At 44.0% G+C, this 21,619-nt stretch overlaps 1 protein-coding gene across 2 annotated transcripts in view; it reads right to left on the reverse strand.

The window, feature by feature from the left end:
- Positions 1-21,619, reverse strand: part of CLUAP1 (clusterin associated protein 1) — an 839,181-nt gene that overhangs the window by 782,303 nt on the left and 35,259 nt on the right. For both annotated transcript variants that reach the window (XM_078663147.1, XM_078663146.1), the window contains exon 3: positions 8,917-9,001. In XM_078663147.1, the coding sequence (XP_078519273.1) occupies positions 8,917-9,001 (85 nt within the window). The remainder of the gene's footprint in view (positions 1-8,916; positions 9,002-21,619) is intronic.

The raw sequence follows: 21,619 nt of genomic DNA on the forward strand, positions 1-21,619 counted from the left end.
GATACGCTTGTTGCAACAAAACCTTCGTTTTAAGCTCTTTCATTTTTTTGTCTGCGCGATCACTTTCTTCCTTTTCCCTATTCTCATAGTATTGAGCCGTGGCTAATATCTGTGCGGTGGTTGAAACAGCCCATGCACTTTCTGAATTCTTCAATTTGTTGCATAGTTCAGGCAACAAATTCAATACAAACTTATCGACAAATAACCGCTGACCTCCCTCGGAGCCCATGTCCTGACCACTGTGGTCGACAAACGCTTCCTCAAACCTCGTAAAGAAATCCGAGACACTCTCGTCTTTCTTTTACTTACAGGCTGATAATTTATCCCAGTTCACCTTCATTGCCGGCATGAGAGTTTTCATGAGTGTAATGATTTTCTGAGGTAAATCTAAGATTAACTGATCAGGCTTAGCCCCCCCAACTTGTAATCCATCAGCCGCTAATAGTGCTGCCCAATCACCACCTAACTCGTTTGCATGATTTGCTTGGCGAATTTTCGCCCAAACCGGTTGCGGTACGACATTACCAAACAGCATGTCGATGTCGGCAAGGTTCATAACAGAAGCGTCCACCAATTGGGATAACTCCTTGTAGTAACCAGCCGGATTCTTACGTGGATCAGGCAAAGATTGCTTCACTTGCAAACTTCGGATCGTTTCCATGGGAGGTGTATCCAAACTCTTCGGAAATGCGGTAAAACCGGAGGGTGAGCTTGTGGATCACCTGGCAACCAAAGTGGCGGAACCTCTCGCACAGGATACTGACCAGGAGCCGCTTTCCAATTCTCAGAGTCGTCATCAAACGACACTCGAGAAGGCACTGTCGACCTATGGGCTAACAATCGCTCTAAGGCACGTCGTACATCTCCACCTACGATCATACCGTTCGAAAATTGACTCTGAAGTTCAATCATATCGGGCGGTACAGTATCTAAATCATCATTATACCATTGCTCCCTCAAAAAGTTACACATTTCTTCGAACATGAATCTCTGTGTAGGTTCATTAAACTGAGAAAACGTGTCGAAGACCACACGTGGAGGGTAATTAACAGGATGTCTTATCCACCTATGTGCCATTGTCACTAACGCCTCTCTCTCCCTTCCACCAGGGATTTGACTTCGTCTCTGAGAAGTTTCAGAAACACTGGGTGGTAGTATTGATCCAGATAGTGGTGAATAGAGCGTAGCAACAGTATTAGGAATACGGGTACGAGCAGAAGGAGAAGGAAAAAGAACAGGAGCGACAATATTAGAAGTGAACGTAGGAACAGCAGAGACAGACGAGACAGTCGAAGTAGCAGAAACTAGCGGTTGAGGAGGTACAGGCAAAGGTGCAGTAGGAATAGGAACAGGTGGTGGGACAAACGTAGGATCAACAACGGGCTGACCAGCAGCCGCCGGAACAACAGGTGGGACAACAGGAGGAACGACAGGCGGGACTACTGGAGGAACTACAGGGGCTGTAGCACCCTGTGCATAAGGAGGTGGCGAGTTCATGAAATACGTTAACAGGGGATCCTCCTTCGGATCCTCCTCTTTCTTATCAGGACTAGTTGGTAAAACTGGATAACATTTGTCTATCCTCATGTGATGTAATCTAGTAGAAACTTCTATTTCTTTTTCTTCTTTATCTCGCTGACATTGTTGTACAACTTGCATTATTGGAACAAACCCTTCTCTTCGATCCTTTTTAAGCTGTTTGATTTCTTTCTGCTTGGCCTCTTTACGCCACAACCGAAAGGAATCAAACATAGCGGGTCTAGCTTTCTTTTTAAACAATTTAGCTTCAAGATTATCTAAAATCGTAAGTTCAAAACTTCCATGCGGTGGCCAACTAAGGACACCATCTTTTTTCGTGTAACGGACCCAATATTTATTATAAATAATAGGACCCACACCATGTCGACTATAGAGCTCATATATCGGAGTTCCAACTGGAGGTATCGGACACGAGTCCTCCAACCGGGAATCCTTGTTGCAACATTGAAGGAAACCAAGAAAACCACTATGGCTAGGCATCGTGCACACTAACCTAGTATCAAACTTCAAGGGTTACCGAAGCACTAAATCTTCGTGAAAGACAAAACCCTCGGTTTTTGGCAATTGCAACTGTCAAATAACAACTAAGGACCAACAACTAGGAACCACAAATGCAATGGAACCATGCATACAACAAAGCTTAAAAAAGCTGTAACAACCACTAAGGACTGGGAGCGACCCACAAATACTTAACTGAGAGCTTCAATGGCGTCACCAGGAAGGCCCGTCTATCGTCTCGCTTGTACGAAAGGTCTACGCCGGGCGTCGAAAACAGGTCGACAGTCAGGGTATCGGTCCGTCGCAGCCGTCAGGAGGCGGGAATCTTCGCGGGAAAAATCTTCGGACCACTTATTTCGACAACAGGATCGATGAAGCGGGGTGCACCTTTTCCTCGGAGATTTCACACGAAGCTCCTCACAATCGTCAGGCTTTGGACCGGTACCGCCGATGTCGCCCCGAGTTGGGCGCCAACTGAAGGACTAGGCTTTCTAAGGCCCAGCGGTGCCAGGGAACAACACCTATAACCTTCGTGGGATACCTGTTTCGGCGCACTGAAGACAGAGACACGGGAGACTTCCTTCGGCGTCAAAGATCGGAGTTTATTACTGCAGGGAGGCAAAAGTCACTAGAAGTACAACAGCGTGTAGGTTCTACGAGTCTGCTTCCAATTGCATATGTGAGTCGCTCTCTTTTATACAAGGTTTTGCCATTGCACAACATGTGAACAAAAGTTTACATCTCAGTTCCCACAATAAACTTCAAAAAGGGTCGCTTTCATGTTTTCAGAACCCCGGAACATAATCACAGTAATATTACCGGTTCCCAACTGTAAAAGCACATCTTCCCATCGTTAGGCACATTCCACTTGAGTTGTAAATGAGCAAGAGAAAAAAGACAAGAACACCTGTTAGGAAGTCAGGCACACCTAGAGAAAAGAGTGTGGGGGTAATATTGGAAACATGATCATAGGATCAAAGAGCTTGATCCCAGCACATGCACGGCTGAAACAATAGGCCGGCACGGCAAGATTACCCTCAAGCTGAGCCATTTGCCTCTGCAGTGTCATTCCTCCGGTCATAAAGACGCATGAAAGGAATATGCGTCTTCCGTATGGCTTGGGAACCAAAGGGGTCATGAGGCGAACAGTTGCCTGCTCGCTGACTACGTGAGGGCAAGAAACAAAATGGATGCCGTATCTAAAATGGAACCCGAGGGTTCCGGTAAGAAACACGTAATTTAGGCGAACCGTGTCAAGTAGTGCAACGAAAACGTGTGCACTTACCGAACTCGCCATTTGCGGTTCATAGATACCAAACTCGTCCATGTTCGGCAATGCCCGAAACACCGTAACGATTTTCACGGAACCTCACCCTGCCCTGCTGCTGAGACAGGAGGTCTTCACAAAAAGACAAGCTGATAAGAGAACAGAGGCTGATGCCCAGAAAATCCAGGTGCCACACTCTCATGGGGCAATCTGGAGTCACCAGGATGACTTGTGCCCGGTCACTCCTGTTCGTTTTCAGAACGCTGGGCAGGAGCGGCAGAGACAACAAGGTGTACAGGAGTACCATGTTCCATTCTAACTGAATGTATATCCTAACAATTATTCTTGCGTAAACTTCAATGCACAAAACGTTTAACGCCTTGCATTCTTGAAAAAAGTGGGGGGAAAATCTATCCAGGGTTCTCTTTACTGTTGAAAGATGCCCTGTGTCACCTCAGCATGTAAACACCACCCGTGATCGGCTAGAGACACTGCCTGCTCAGTTCATTCACCCTTTCATTCAGGAACCTTGATAGGTGATTAGCGATCAGGAAAGTGCCCTGGTGCTCCAACCACCACCAGAGTTGCAGAGTCTCTTGACACAGGATCCCACTATACCCGGATTGTTTCAGTATCACATGGCACTGGTACAGCGTACAAGCAATTTATGTGGAGCTGAACCGAGACCGGAGTCCCCTGATCTCCACCTTCAGGGATGACCTCCATACCCCATTAGGGACGCATCCAGCCACTGCTGTCAGCTCTAGGTGAGCAAGGGAGAGGGGCCTGCCAGTAGACTAATTGCATTCGAGCAGCCATCACTGCAAATCTTGAGCCGTCTCCTCAAAGACATGGATGGCAACTGCCAGATTACCTTGATGCTGAGCACATTGGAACTTCAAATTCCATTGCAGAGCGCACATCTGCCACCTGGCACAGCTGAGTAGGAGGATACAGGAGACCAAGAAACCTCAGCACTGCTCCTACTGTGACTAAGGACTGAGCCAAAAACCCTGGAATCATAGCTCGGATGTCCTAGACTCATTGCGGCACAGGGAAAATCCTGAACTTCACAGTATCCAGGATTGCCCCGATGAATAGAAAGTTTTGTAATGGAGTTGGGTGGGACTTTGGCTAATTGATAGTGAAACCCAATAATGTCAAGATTTTTTACATTGTCTGGAGGTGGTCCACAACTGATGTGGCGTACCGACCATCAACAGCCAGTCATCAAGGTATGGGAATACTGGTATCCCTGACCTCAAAAGATGGATAGAGACTACTGTCATCACTTTCGTGTACACCAGTCGACCGCTGGTGAGGGTAAATGGGAGCATAGCAAACTGAAAATGCTCCTGTCCCACTCTGAACCCAAGATAATGTTTGTGGGTCTACAGGAGGGGCATAAGAAAATACCTATCCTGCAGGTCCCAGAATACTATCCAATCACTGAGGTACAGAGCAGACAGAATCTGGGCTGGCGTGAGCAATTTGAATTTGTCTTTCCTCAGGAGAGCATTCAGAGGCCGATGGTCCAGATCAGAACTGAGGACGTGTCCTTCTTCAGGATAAGGAAATAGTGAGTAACAACTCCCTCCTCTTTCTGAGTTCAGAGCCTTTTCAATAGCACCCTTGGAGCGAAGAACCACATGTCCATAACAAAATGGATGGGTGTTCGTCTGAAATTTGCTCTGGTGTGGGAGGAATAGAGAATGGTGCAGAAAGAAAAGACAGGGCATAGCTATTTTGAATCTGTAAGACCTGATCGCCATCCTGGGAGGAATTGTTTAATCCTGCCTCCTATCGGTTGAGCATGCACCACTAAAGTCAAACCAAAGAGGCTTAGTGGCTGTTGCAACAGGAGAAGAGGAACTGGATGGCTGGTACTCCTACTGGCTTGAACGCAGCCTGCCAGACCTACGTTCACATCCTCGAAAAGACTGGGGTGTACGCAGCATCACTGGTTGGGAAGACTGTCTCTGTCTATACGCCAACCCTCAAGGATAGCCTATAAACTTTCTGACCTGATGTTGGAACTGTTTGGCAGGTACCAAGATGTATACAGTAGCTCTGCTGTCCTTAAAACCCTTTAACGCAGAGTCAGCCTACTCACCAAAAAGGGGGAACCTATCAAAAGGCATATATGTGAGGGAGGCCTGGAAATCACTGAAGAATCCTATGGAACTTTTCCACACGTGGCAATGAAAGACAACATTAGCACCTACTGCCCTATCCAGAGAGTCAACAACATTCAGGCCTGTGCCAAAAGCATACTTACTCATGTCCTGTTCATCAATGTTCGTCGGGAAAAAATAGGGACTAAGGTCTTCCAGAAACGCTGGCAAGAGCTCGCTGGCTATATCCCAAAGGGCATGTGTGTAGGGGGCCCAGCAAACCAACAACATTTATGGAGTGTTGTGCTAAACTGGCTGAAGAAATCACACACTTACCAAATGTACCAGAAAGGATTTATCTTATTGATCAAGGCCTGTACAGTAAGACTCTCATGAGTGGGGTGCCTGATCAGACAATTTGGGTCACCAGTTGCCGATCTGGCCACCTGCTTATTCTCAGCTAGCTTGGACCAAGTGGTCAACAATTATCAGTTAGGGCACTGTTAAAAGAAAGCAGGGCAAGGGAGCAAATGGCACCTAGGATGGTCCCAACATTGTTAACCTGACTGGAGGTCCCGGCTGGTTCCATGGGACCCAAAGGCACGCCAGAGAGAGTCGGAAGCACACTGAAAATTTCAGTCTTGGCTTCCTTGAAAACCTTGATATTCTGCAGAGCCAACGACGGCCTAGGAAATTCTGAGCATGTCTGGACCAGCTAAGGAATCAGTTATGTTGCCAGAGACCTTTGAAAGTGTGAAATGGCATTGTGACTCCCTTGCGCCTTCTGTTTGGAGTCACAGTGGCGGGATGGAGGTGAGTTCCGCTTCGCTTTCTTATACTTGTGCTTGGTCTTCTCGGAGTACTTTGAGCACAACGTTGAGTGGTTGCAGGAAGGGTTTTGGGACCAGGATCGAGTAAGCGCCTATGAGCAGGACCCACATGATGGTCGTAACTTCTTCTTATGTTCGGCAACATACAGCTTGGACTCCTGGTCTCATTTCACCTTCGGGTGCATAATGACGGACTTATCGCGTGACTCAAGAGTCCAGTCCTGAGCCCAGACACTAAAGACACCTTGTGTGAGACCATGACCAACATCTTCTTCCTCCAGTTGCAAATGGCTTAAAACTTGATGCGGGGCATTGTTCCCTAGAACACTGGAGAAATTGTTGTAGAAGTCTTTGGAAAACTAGCAAAGCTCGATGCAGAGCTCTGGGTCCTTGTTGTAAGGTGCAGAAAGAAAGGAACTGATGTCAACACTCAGGGGTGGCATTTATATGCGACTCCACTCAATAATTTCTGGGGCTGTGTGAAGTCAGCGCAGGACGGCATGGCATCACCTATCGGTGTGCAGGAGCACTGCTAAGGAAACGTTTTCTGCATCCAGTTTGACGCCTGAGGAGTACTGCAAGGTGAGGAATCTGTGGATATAAATATCAATCCGAACAAGTGTTACCATTAACCAATTTTAATGATACACAAGCTGTCAACCTCAGAAGGATGAAAGACTGAGTTGACCCTGCACTAGTACTAAATCTTGACCAGAGAGTTTCACTAGAGGTCAGTTTGGATTCAGAAGACAATTCTGCTATAAAGGATTGGGTTAAACAAGTCGTGCAATACTGGTGATACATTTACAGAAAAGTGTTGCCACTGTGTGGCGACTTCAGTTTAAAACAAGAACAACTGTAAAACAAAGTGACAATATACATACAACTGGAAATACCAGTCCCTCGAGACTCACATACTTGACAGCACAGACACTTTTGATTCCTTAACCCAGCTTTAGCTTAGCTACTTGAAATATAAAAAAAGCTTCCAACTGTTGAAAACTACAAGTTGGCTTTAATTTTAAAGTATGCTATTGTATTTCCTGAGTTTACGGCTTTTATGACACATTACTCCACCTACGGGGTTCATACGAAGCACTTGTCAGTCTACTTCAATTTAAACATCGGTACATTGACTCATTAAATATATTTACATTTTAGTACATAACTATTCCATACGGTGTATCCGCATTGTATCTTCTTGTTTCTTTGATGTTACAGCTGACTTTATTCCATCAAGTCTTATATTTTGTTAATTAGATACAGAATTAACGCTTTTAAAGATATAATAAAAAAGGGAACAATATTTTAAGAAAAAAATACAAATGGGGCCATTAAAACTTATTGATCCCTTTTCTACATTAATCACTTTCAATTATTCCCTCCTCACTGCTAACAAGGGCAACCTTGTTCTCTACATTCAAGGGTCCTCTCAGACTATGCGTATAGAGAAGCGTCCATATTGTCCGGGTACACAGTTATGCACTTGTGTAGGTCTTTGCACAGGTCAATTACTGCCACCTATGTACATACTGTAATCACAGAGGGTAAGCAGCAGGTGCTGGTTCCAGAAAGTGAGCTTGTAGACTCCCCATGAATGTATCATTGTTACCAATCTTGAGTTTCCTGACTGCCATAATAGTTAATACATTCTTCAAATAACTTGTACAAGAGTGTCTTGTCTCTTCTTAAATCATTTGATCCTGTTAAGATTCCAAAGGATAACCTTCAAAATAAAGTATTCAATTAGTCTAATTACTTCATCTCATGCTGGCAAAAAAAAAGTTTTGAGGTCAATGCACTTATAGCCTGTAGTTTGTGTACGTTCATACTCCTGACTTTATAATGGGATAAACTGGACCAAGAGTCCCTAAATGCTACTCGAACATGGCACTAAGAAGCTTGAAATATCTGCCTCATCCAGGCGATCACAACCACCTAAAACTTCATGGCCATTTGGGGTACAGCCTAGACCCCTCAGGAAAGCAATCACGCCCCAGGCAAGTTGAAAAAGACTAGAATGTCAACTATTTAAACATTAAGTTAAAAAAATATATGCATTCAGTTTACGATAACATACAGTAGAATAATACAAAGCAATTAATCAGGAGATACAGAAAATGGAAAAGAAAAGTAAGAAAAAAAGAGGTATACAAGGCATAAAAACAAACAATTACAGTCTAATTATTTATCAACTAAACATACTTGAGGGAATATAAGGGGATATTTGATATAAACAAATCTTAAAATCTTGAAACGGAAGTCAGGGAGGTTGCAGAACTTTCTGGAGAGGAGGTGGGGGGGCAAAAGTTGTGATAGTGGAGTAATCAAGAAATGGAGTAACCGGTGTCCAAAGGGCCTTTCATTTTAAAATAATAGATAACGCGTGCATATATGCAGTATCCAATTGGTGATTAACGATTTCAACATTAACATGCCAAAAATTAGAATTGCCTCCAGAAGGCACCTACATGAAACTGGCCCATGACATAACTCTTTCCCTGTTCAGTAATAAAGGTGTGGGAAGTGGCAAGACCTTAGAAATAGAGGGATCAATGGGGATACAAGAACCTGGTGGATCTGCAGAGGGAACCTGCACGTACAAGAGGACAAAGGTGAGGACATTGCACACCAAGCATCTTGAGGAAATAAAATCCACACAGCTCACCATAAACTGTGCCACAGCCTTAATGAAGAAAACTCGATCTTGCTCCATGTCCACGTCCGTTGGGATGTCGGTCTGTGGTTCGTACCTGAAGGCGTGGAGAAATTAACAGGTGAGATAGGGATACACAATTTAATTCCACTTTAGACCAAATCAAGAGTATAGGCTGGCTTGACTACACACAATTGTTCTCTCCGCCAAAAATATTGGTTGCGTCATTTTGTAGCCTGCATACAGATGAAAAGGCTCACTCGGCTTGAACCTTGGTATTTTCTTTTGATTACTGATAACTGGCTGCCTTTCCCCGCTGTCACCTTCAAGATTGTCTGTAAATGCACCATTCTCTTCAAACAGATTCTTACCCTTTCAAACAAAACACTTTACAAAAATGCATTTAGTGCAGATGCTATGAAACCAAGGTAGGTGGCCGATAAAAAAGAAAATGTTTCCCTGACCTCTTTGACAAGCGTGTCCCCAACAGTGCCAACTGATAATGATTCTCTGAGGCTTTGATGATGTGTTCATCCTTCCTTTAATAATGCCTATTAGCAATGATGGGAACTCAAAAGGTAGCCATGGCAACAAGTTCTTCTGAACTTTTGATACTGCAGCTTCTTCATCTCATCCTCATGTCCAAAGGCATTTGTGAAAGAGTCATCAAAGAACATGGATCTGCTGACATCACGCATCTAGACCAATGAGCATCAGCACGAGGGGTGTGGGGGGATTCGGCCAAGTGGTGCCACTCAGAAGAATTAGAGGTACCTATTCCCCAAAGATTTTTCAATAAAGAGGGCATTTAGCTTATACCTGAGGTAAGACTCCTCCAATCCATGGTAAAGAATGATAGCGAGATCAAGGAACAGGTCTACACCAGGAAGAGTGTTTGCAGGGGACTTGTATCTCATGGTCTTTGGAAAGCCAAGAGAATGAAATGACAATGAGTGCTCTACAAAAAGAGTTACTAAATCAGGAACATTATTGATTGAAACTGAGCCCTTCCAACATGGATGTTGGTGCTCAATTTTAAGAGAAAAGATCGTGAAGAATTTGCTTTTCTATTTTTATGAGGTACAATTATAACAAAACAATTTTTTTTTATAAAAACAAGCACTGTCAAAGTCAATAGCTGAAAGATGGCCGTGGTAGGTGAGACCTAAAAAAAAGTGCAGCAACGATTGTGACAGTAAAAAGCAGGAAAACAAAGTAGTGAGCAGATTAGCCCATGCTGATATCGGATTTTATTGTTTTATATCATTTATATAGTGCTTCAGATGCCATTGTGGGTATCTGGGAATAAATACTGGAGTGCATTTCATGGTGGGTCAGTGTGTGTTTGGCAGAGTGTTGTATTTGTTGTAATCCTATGTGGGAGGCGTTCTGAAGTGTTTGTGTACAGAGATGCTCCTATGTCGGCATGGAGCGTAGCGCCTAGCAAGATATTCAAGTCAAAACGTTTAAAGTAGTTAAAAAAAAGGGATAGCTGTGTTTTAGCTATATTAAGGAGGAACTCGGAAGGTCAAAAGACAGTCCTCTCAACTCACCTGATCTCCTTGTGTCCTTTATTTTTTGTATTTTTTTAGACTGTCTCAGGTCCACATTGGAGAATATTGCTGTTTAACCACATCGATGCTATGCATTTTCCCCTCCTGTGCTGAGATTTGATCATTCCCATGTTTCATGACGAGCTGGGCTCGTCATGAGCGTGCGAGGAGGCTACCTCATGACGAGCCCAGCTCGTCATGAGCGTGGAAGGGGTTAAGAAACTGCTCAAAATGGGCTCCTTTAAGCTTGAATGACTACATCCGTGGACAGCTGTGCCCTTTCAGATGTCAGGGACAGGTAAATGTTAGCGTGGGAGACCATTAGAAGATTGCTTACTCCCCCAAGCCTATTCTCGCTAGACCTTCAACTCACCAATTGGCCTAACCACTTTATGTGTGGTTGGGGCGGCTTTAGGGAGTTTCCGTTTGTCAGCATAAGAGTTTCTGTTTAGGGTTGGCTTTTACAAACCATCAGCAATTCAATGTTTTGAACATTCGCTCGAAATTTACTTGTCGCAATGTCCTCCAAAGTCGATGAAGGCAATACCTATTGTTGGCTTAAAAATGGGAAACAGCCTTTACAACAAGGTTTTTACCTCGTGAAGCCTTTACAACGCATTTCTTAGGGCGGATATTTTTACAGCAAATATGCATTTAAAACGCATGCCTATACAACGCATATAAGGTTATTTGGGGGGTGGGGGTTCTCCCCCCACAAATACATTGTTTTTTAATACAAAAACGGTGTGGTATTGGCATGCGTTTTTTAAATATAAAAACAATGTGTGGTATTGGCATGCGTTTTAAATGCATTTTCGGGGTGGGAGTTCTCCCCCCACAATACATTGTTTTTAAATATAAAAACAATGTGTGGTATTGGCATGCGTTTTAAATGCATTTTCGCTGTAAAAACATGCGTGGTAAAAAATGCGCGTAAAAGGCATGCAAAGTAATTGCATGCGATTTACCGTCGTACAACCCGTAAAAATGAACTGCATGTAGGAGGGGTACCCTAGCCAGGCATGAAATGAGACGCGTGGCTGCAGAGCTCTGCTCCTTCGTGGCACTCGCAGCTTTTGCGAGCAGCCCAGAGTAAAATTAAGGGCCACCATTTAGAGCTGGAAGCAGTGCTTTAAGTGGAAAATTAAAAGTGCCGGTACTCACTAATTTAGAGTGACCGAACGTCCCGGATTTGCCAGGACAGTCCCGACTTTTCGGGAAATGTCCCGGTGTACGACACTTATTGCAAAAATGATCAAATGTCCCGGTTTTAAGAGAGGGTCGGGTGAGCACGAATATTTACACTTTGCTGTGAAGGCTCACCTTGACACCGGCCCTCTCAAGATACCAGGGACAGAGAACAGTTTGAAAGATTCTCTTACTGTGCTGCCTGACTTAATTCAGGCAACACAGCAGGGTTTAATGAAGGGTGAATCAACCCCCTGCAAAGCACATTACCGGAGGCCAGAATCACAACGCTCCCCTTGCAACACACCCCAGTTTGGCACTTTCATCGCTGCACAACATATTGACAGAGCAGGGTCTGTCTAGAGACCCTGCCCTGTTAATCACTGTGTGACAAGCGCCCACTCAAACCCCTGCCGTTTGGGAACAATGAAATGGGCGCTTCTAATCTTCAGCAGCAACTCTGCGAAAGGGAGGCTACTTCACAACTCATTTACTTGCAAGCTGCTCGGAAGCCCTGCCCTGGAGGAGATGCCTAGCCTGAGCCTGCCGTCGATGAGTTTACCGGTACTCTCCCTGTGTTACAGAGAAGTGGCGGTACTGAGGACCCAAAATTTCAGAAGTGCCGGTACTCAGTACCGGTGAGTACCGGCCCATTTAAAGCACTGGCTGGAAGCATCAGCCAGTGTGGGGGAGCCATCCGAGACGTCACAACTTTGAATCCATTAACAGTCACACTGAAAACTGTAACCGAAATTTTCGGCCTTGTGGAAAAAAAAGGGGGGGAGGGGAGGATGTGGCTTAACGGCCCGAGTGGCCACATTTGAAGCTAGGGGAACCAGGTTTGAGTCTGTCGAGAGACACACGCATCCTGTGATTCCGGGTAAATCACTTTGTCACCCCGAAAGTGAATGTGTCCGTTTGTAATGCAACTTGTGCTCATGTAAAGCGCTCCAATACCTTTGGGTCCAGTTCGCGCTATATAAACCTGTAAAAAAAATTTTTTAAAGGGGAGCAGGTGCCATTATATCCAACTGAAGAGCAGCATAGGACGGAGAAGGCCACCACAGGACGGAGAAGGCCACCAGGAGTAACAGAACTGCGGCCAGGCCAGGAGAACTGACAGTGTTGTCAAAAGTCTGATCACCAACAGGGTCAAGAAAAACAGTAAGTGAAAACGACAGAGATCCTGCACAGCATGCATGCTCAGTTAGGAAGGGATAGAAACACCGGTGGTGAGGAGGAAAAGGACAGCTTGAACCCAAACAAGACTTGATGAAGCGTCGAAAGTGAGCTAGTGGGAGCAGGCTCAGAGCCCTATGCTCTGTCAGATCGCAGGGCACAGGACTCTGTTTCAGCAACACATCAGCTCTGGTGCCCTCTGACAGGTTGATATAAGTCCAGATCCTAGGCCCGGAAAAAGTTGGGCCAGTGAAGCACATTACCGGAGAAGCACCGAGCATCTAAAGAAGGGGATGTACGTTGTTACAACGCATGCTTTTACCACGCATGCTGTTACAACGCAAGTTTTACAACGCAAGCCTTTACAACGAATTGCTTTCGGGGGGTGCTGGATAGTGAATAGTTTAATTTACTATTCCAACTCCAGTCCCCGTGGATAGTAGGGAAGGTGTTGGATAGTAATTTAAAACTATTCCCTATCCTAGAGCGCCCCCCTAGTGCAATGCGTTGTAATGGTTTTCGTTGTAAAACCTGCGTTGTAAAAGCACTGCGTTGTAAAAGCACTGCGTGGTAAAAGTTGCGTGGTAAAGGATGTTTCCCAAAGAAGGCAGAAGGCAATCTGAGGGCCACTGCCTGTGAATGCTTGGGGTGATTGGGCAAAAATGCCAGAGGAACGGGCACAAATCCAAGCCAGAGACTATGTAAAGCAGGTACTAAGACTGGAAAGACAGGTGGAAGGGCTGGTGAAAGAAAAGTGGCGTTGTCAGAGTTAATCAGTCACAGAATTGGGGTAAACGGGTACATAAATTTAGAACCCCATTTTGTGGGCATTAGTCTGCAAAAGCCAAACATATGTACGTGTATTCCTTGTGGCTGGAAACTCCACATTACTTGTAATCAGGGCCAATAAGGTGAAAGTAAAAGCAGACCTCGTGATACCCTACTATTTGTGAGAAAAATAGATTGTTTTGAACAATCCATTTTGTGGTGTGGCATTAAACTAGGGGTTGGCACAAAGTACCACCAAAACAGCACAGCCAGCATTTCACTAGGAGTGGGCCTAGAATGTGCCAAACATTTCCACCATTATGCCTAGGTCATCACTTAAACAAGTCTAAGTATCATGCAACAGATGCCCTCATGTAATCAACAATTATCAAAATTGCTCTAGGGCCAAAAGGGTGCCATCTATTACTCTCTGTTTCACAAAAAAGAAACACACTCAGACGTACAGAGACATGCACTAACAAATGCACAGACAACATCCACCATTTTTCAATTCTTACTTTCCACTGTCTTGTTGAGGGTGCATTTCAATCTCATCCCTGCAGGATGGGTGATTGGACCCTAAAAAGATCATGGCTGGCAGTGGAATGCCTGGAACAAGTTGGTCCTGATGCTGTTCACCTTAGACTGTTCTAAATGAAAAAAACTACTTACACTAACACTATTTCTGGTGAACACAAAATATTCTGGTAGATTCCTTACATTATGATGATCCTTCCAGGCATTAGACTAGTCTGGAAAACTTTTCCCCAGCAATAGAGCAATAGCTTCTCAGCGCTGCTAGGTGGCACTACATAGCTTCAGTGTTTTTGTGGTAGGTGCACAGCCCCTAAGCCATTGAAGTTCAATTTTGAGCTCAATCAGAATTGTTTATTTTACGTTTGGGTGCTCCTAGGTGACGTTTCGTGTTTAATAGATCAATTTCGTGCTTCCAAACATTGGTTGCATCCCTTCCGGGCACACCTTTGATTCCTTACAAAAAAAAGGATTCCACAATAGTTTCTTATTGAGTTTGTATTTTATTCTTATTTGAATTTCATATGTTTTTTTGAATTTTTCGAATTATTTTCATTCCTTTTCAAGCAATTATCAACATAATCAATGCATTCCAATAGCTCCAATGCATTTCGGGCTGGCACGCCCTTCTTCGGGGAGCTTATCTACAATATGCAAAGAACATAGCATCTGTACATTTTTTTTTACTAGAACCAAATATACAATCACAGTAATCGTTTTCAATCATAATCTTCATGCCCATATTGGTGCGTTGTGACAATTTGTGCAGGCTCTAGTTCCCTTCGCTGCAGGTTGTAAAGGCTTCTTTCTGTTCAGTAGTTCTCCCAGGTTGTAATTTCTTGAATAAGCAAATAACGGTGGTTGCAAGAATAAGGACTTAAAGTCTGGTTCCAAGCTTAAGACTGGCCAATGTTTCATTATGATTCTTTTGAAAGCGGGGCTCAAAGTTGAGTATTTCGAAACTCCCGCTTTTCACGTCGGGCAATATTTCACTAACATGTTTTCACTCCACGCTCTTTATCAAACTCCCGTTTTTCACTACGGGCTATGCTGCACTAGCATGGTTTCATTTATTTCGCACCAATATGGGCATGAAGATTATGATTAAAAACGATTACTGTGATTGTATATTTGGTTCTAGTAAAAAAAATGTACAGATGCTATGTTCTTGGTATATTGTAGATAAGCTCCCCGAAGAAGGGCGTGACAGCCCGAAATGCATTGGAGCTATTGGAATGCATCGATTATGTTGATAATTGCTTGAAAAGGAATACAATTAATTCTAAAAATTCAAAAAAACATATGAAATTCAAATAAGAATAAAATACAAACTCAATAAGAAACTATTGTGGAATCCTTCTTTTTGTAAGGAATCAAAGGTGTGCCCGGCAGTTATGGTGCCCGGAAGGGATGCAACCAATGTTTGGAAGCACGAAATTGAACTACATAGCTTCAGCCATGACTTCCTCCACCAGACATGACAACATAGGAATACGTATGGTGCCAACCAGTGTGCTGGTCTCAGTTCCTGGTACTCCTGCTAGTCTCCATCGAGGTGTGTGCAGAAGTACCAAGTAAACGCCAACAATAGTGACAATTACAGCATGTAACATGTTTATGTACCTGGGAATCTTAATATGAACAACATAACCTCATTAGTGGAAGGGAGGGAGGGCACTGAGGAATCTGCAGGAAGAATATGTATCCATGATAAATATTGTTACTGCATGTAAGTAACTTTTCCCTTTGATGGGCACTTCCTCCCACAGATTCCACACCTTATGGGTGAGTCTCAAGGCAATACCTTCCTGGAAAGTGGGACTAAGAAGAGCTGATTGACACAGGAAGTTATGTAAGAAACCCCTGGCAAAGGACCCTTAACTAAGTACCCGAGCTGTGAAGCAATAATGTTTAGCAAAAATATGAAAGGATGAAGCTGCCCAGCAGATGTCAGCCAGCCACCACAGTGTTGCTGAAACGTGCCATGGAAACAGCCAAGGCCCTAGTGGAGTAGGCACAAATGGCCCCGGAGGGCCTTTCGTTGCCGAAGTATAGCAGATCTTGATAAAGAGGATGACGCTATGAGGAATGGTGTGTTTGGTCACAGCCTTGCTTTTTAGCTACAGAAAAGCCCATAAAGACATAGGCCCAGATGCAAGAAAGGAAAATCTGGTCTGCGACCGGTATTTTTGCATTTGGGATGCATCATGCCAAATGCAAAAATCGCAATTTAAGGAATCTCTAAATTGAGATTCCTTAAATTGCGATTACATTTAAGGAATCCCACATTGAGATTCCTTAAATGCAATGCAACAAAGTAAAAAAAATAGCGATTTCGCTAATAGGGGGAGAAAATTACCATGAAGTTGAACTTAATGGTAATTTGCAAAGACTTTGAAAAATGCACTTTTGTGCATTTTTAAAAGTTTCATGTTGCGCACACACATGCCCTTGTGGGTGTGCATGTTTGTGCGCAACATATGTGCACAGATTAATTTCAGGGGTGCAACAGGCACCCCTGCACCCTTGAAATTGCATTCTCAATTTTCGATTCTCTAATTGCGAATCGCAAATTGAGAATGTCTTCCCATTCATTCCTATGGGCCTAGAATGGGGATTTATTCCTTAATTGCGACTCGCAATTTGCGAGTCGCAATTAAGGAATATCAAGAAATCTCAATTTTTTTAGCGATTTCTTCATACATAGCATTTTGCTATTCCTTGTTAGCGAATCCTTATTTTTCGCTAATAAGGAATCGCAAAATGGATGCTTGATGCATCTGGGGAATAACCATTAATAGACAGAGACTCAGGAGTAAATCAGAAAGTCTCTCTTAAAATACAATAGTCAGTATCACAAAGGAAACCGACAGCATCTCTGGTAGCAAGGTAAAGTCTCACGGCTCACCCCTAAAACCAGGGGTTTTAATACAGATTTTCACACAAATAATGAGAGGAAACTGCACATTCATAATGACCTGTTTAAAAAAGATTTTAAAAAGTCACAGATCCTAATGCACTACATCATCAGCTCCTGTTGCTGTCCAGAAATGCACTACACATTATGTTCCTTTTAGTGAACAATAAGTGTTCTCAACTAGACAGCGACAGGAAGCTACAGCCCGAAGGGTCGACCTTCAAAGAAAGGATTTATTCACAGCACACGAGCTCGAGGAACCTAGCCGGTTAGGTCACAGTGTTCTGTGCTCTACAGGGTCTGCACAAACCATGAGGGGAAAAGACATTAAGGGGGCATGATTGGGAGGGCGAATAGGCATGAACAGTTGCACAGAAATTACATGTATTTAACTAAAATAGTGTCCAAATAGGAAAACGTGGCACAACTAAAACACATTATTAAACACGCTTCTAACATGTTTAGAAAAATCCTTTCAAGTGCAATATTCTTCATTCATCGATTACGACTAGAATTTACCATTAAGATCAGCAGTATTCAAAAGGATTCGGCACACACAAAAAAAACTACCACATCTATAAGGTGGCTTTGCTCTGGCACACCCCCCTCTTCAGAAAGTGACATACTACCTGAAGTTTGGGAAAACACCCATACCTGGATATTAACTGCTACAATTAAATGATTCTTGCAGAAATATCCTAGTTCTAGTACGCCTTAAGGCATTTGCATGCTTTACAAATACATAACATATATACATAGTCAAACATTTACCCACGTCTATTTAGGGCCCATACGATACGATCAAGTGTTATTCTTCGAGTCATGTCCTTAAGAAAGTCTGTAAGGGCTGAGAGATTGGGCAAAAGATATGGATCACGCCATGATCGCAGAAAAAACAGTTTATAAAGACAGGGGATGTCCACGTACATGGGATCACAAGTGGGGGCGCGGGAACCAATATAGGGGGGAGATATGTGTCTCTTCGACAGTAGAACTAAGAAGGGAAAGACTCCTGGTGTTGGAAGAAGGCATGGATGAGAGTACGGCACATACTGTGGGCAATCAGAGTTAGCTAGATATTGGTGAAGTTTCCTGACCCGAGTACATACAAGTGACCCACCCTGGATAGTTCTGTAACTGTTAGAATATGCTGCCCCGGGTTTCTGCCAGATTAAAATAATGAAGATAATGTTGTAATCTCTTGAAAATCTTTACCTACGCTGTCGATGTAATGTCTTTATTGCTGCTCTTGTTTTCTAACAAAACAGTTTACAAAAAAAAAAAGTCTGCAAGGTAGTTTAAGGCAGTGCAGTGGATTCCTATTTTCTATGTACATGTTCTAGTTCTACCCAGCTCTGAATGTCGAATTCAAAGGGGGGGGGCATGGAATGGAGGGAACACCCAGAGCGAACTGCACATTATTCAATGGGACAACAAGTGCTTAATTTGAGCCGGTGGTTTACGGTTGCGGCCCACGGCACTTATTTTACGAGACCGGGCCTTATTATTCTATCATCAGACTTTGATCCAGAACAAGTAAAAGAATGCTAGAAAAAGGGAAAAGAAGGAGGAAAGCGAAAACAATCACAAAGGGATGAAGCACTCATGAAAAAAACATGGGACAGCGAGGTGCAGGGAGTGTGTGATTGTGAATAAGAGAGGCATGAGGTGGAATTAAGACTAGACAGCCTCAGTATTCAGCAACCCAACATTCAGAACCCCCTTGGGGGGCTTCTCAGAAAATAACTGGACCCTGTACTTATTCTTTTACAAATTAAGCAAAGCACAAATGGCCCGATGTAGGTAATTGTGAAATACCGAATTCTTAATACCGAATTTTACCAATTCGGTATTAAGAAATCGGTATTTCAGATGTAGGTAAGAATTCGGTAAAAAATACTGAATCCCTAATATTCGTTATTACCGAATCGGTAATTGAGATTCGGTAATAAGGAATACCTACCCATTCATTCCTATGGGCTTGGAGGCCCATAGGAATGAATGTGAAGACATTCGGTATTACTGATTCGGTATTACTGAATCGGTAATATCGGGAGGTATTTCAAGGGTGCTAGGGTGTCCAAAGGATAACCTGTTGCAACCCTGAAATGTGCATGTGTGCACATGTGGCACACAAATCCATGCCGTAAGGGCATGGATGTGTGCCACATGGCACTTCTAAAAAAGCAAGAAAGCGGTAATTACCACCAACTTGAAGTTGGTGGTAATTACCGATTTCTTAAGGCCCAAAAGCACTCTTCAATGTGCTTTCTACATTGCATTTAAGGAATCGGTATTACCGATTCCTTAAATGCAAGGGCAATAAGGAATCGGTACTAAGGAATCGGTATTTACCGATTCCTTACCTACATCAGAAATGGCTAAATACCGGTCGGTAACAGTGAAATTTACCGAATTTCACCGTTACCGACCGGTATTTGGCCACCTACATCGGGCCCAAAATACCTAATTTGGCGCTTTTCTTAGGAAGTGTAACTTTAAATTGCTTGTTTGCCTCATAATCTCTGGCTGATAGTGGGAAGCAGCAGATGGGGTGGGGCACTTCAACATTACAGATGTGCAGACCCAGCCACTGAGGCACGCATCTAAATCAAGTCTTGGGCCATTATCTGGCAAACAAAGGAAGTGAGTCAAGCACCCACCTGGTACTGGCAGCGCCTTCCGACACACTAATTTCTATCCTGCACTTCTGAGAAAAGAAAATTGCTCCCACCTGGATGTTCAACCTCGTTCCTTTGTTTTAAGAGCATGAAATGGGACTTTTAACTCCAGTTTTTTGTAAACAAAAGGTGTTAATTAATGCAGTGAGCTCATGAGCTTCTAACAAAATTCATTCATGGAAAAAGAAAGCGCTCCTCTTTGCCAGCTCTGCTCATCTCATCTACATGGGAGCATTTAAAGTTAGAGGGAAGCCTGTAAGTCTAACCTCATACCAAATATAGACTGCCACTGAAGATAAGCCCTACGCAGACTGAAAAAGGCTTGAAAAGAGCATCAAGGGGCATCCTTCACCAAGGTTAGAAAGTTGCATAGTAATTGAGTAGGAAGCTGGCTCTGTATATACTATACCAAAAAGAGGTATAGTGTGTGCAGAGTCCAGTGTGTGCCCAAAGGTATGGCAGAGGTTAAAATGGGTAATACCTTCCTCGCAAGTTAGTGATAACTGTGCCGAGCAGTCAGGCTTATCAGAGGGTAGTGTTAAGCATGCATTGTATGCACTCAGGCAAGAACTGATGTCACACACTCAAAGGCTGAATCCAGACCAATTGTTTGTATAAAAAGTTCTTACTTTGCTATTTTATTACTAGGACCACAAATCGCTTAGTGAAGGGAAGTTATACAGTTTTTAAAACTGGTAATACTTTTCTAGAATGCAGTATGATTTTGTAAATGCACTAAATTCTTTACAGTTTTAATAAAGCTTTTCTATACATGTCAATCAAATACAGTTTTAGATTTTGCAAATTATAAAGATATGCAACGCAATGTAATGATACAGTTCAATCTATTTCTATGGAGGAAAACAAGGTTAGTGATTTACAGGTAAGTACTCGGTTTTGAAGTTTAGTCTCGAGCTGGTAGTACTTACACAGGGCAGGGGTCAGATAGGTAAAGAGAGTGCACCCTCAACGGCACAGGGGCGGCCGGGTGCAGAGGTCAAAGTAGAGGTCGGGGCCAATGTAGCGCTGTGGAGATGGGGATAATCTGAAGAGCACCGGACACAGGTACCTTCGGGTTTTGGGTCAGGACCCAGGGATCAAATAGTAGGCACAAAGGGTCCACAAGTAGGCACCAAAAGTGCAGCTCTAGGGCAGTAGTGTGCAGAGTGCAAAGTAGGCGTCGGACTCCCAATTCAAACTAATGGGGATGTCAGCTGTAAAGAAATGCTCCAGGCTTGGCACAGGAGGCTTGGAGAAGGGATCCAGCAACTGGAAGGCAAAGTTGGAGTGTTGTTGGGTGCAGTGACACGGTCGGTCAGGCACCCGAAGGCCAGGGGGCTGCGGGTGCAGGGGTGTCCTACTATGTTGGGTTTTCTCTTCAGGTCCTGTTGCGGTCCGAGGGATCCTTCAAGATGAGCTGTCGCAGTGAAGTTCAGAGGAGGTCGTCCAACTGTGGATCCCAGGTTAGGATTGCTGGGGGACATTGTTGTGGTGTTGGTCCACTCGAGCTCGGGCCGTGGTAGTCAGGTGCAGAGTGGTGCAGATACGGAGTTCCGTCCGGATCATGTGTCTGAGCTGGAGTTGGTTGATCGACAAATCCTGTGTCCACAGGAGATCAGAGTCTTTCCTTGAAGGCAGGGCATGTCCCAGGGGTTCTTGGAGACTGCTGGGTGGAGGACACATTGGTTTCAGATTGCAGGGTTTCGGAAGCAGGAGACAGGCTGGTAGGGCTCGGGCCAAAGCAGTTGTCGTCGTCCTCTTCTCTGCAGGACAGCTCTTCGGTCCTTCTTTTTGCCTTGTCCAATCTAAGTAGCAAGGTTCAGGGGTACCCCTAAATAGGGGTGTTGCAGGGGTATGCAGGTCAGGACCAATGGGTCCCTTCCCTGGGGTGTCTA

The sequence above is a fragment of the Lissotriton helveticus genome, chromosome 10 (assembly GCF_964261635.1).
Source record: "Lissotriton helveticus chromosome 10, aLisHel1.1, whole genome shotgun sequence".
Lineage (NCBI taxonomy): Eukaryota > Metazoa > Chordata > Amphibia > Caudata > Salamandridae > Lissotriton > Lissotriton helveticus.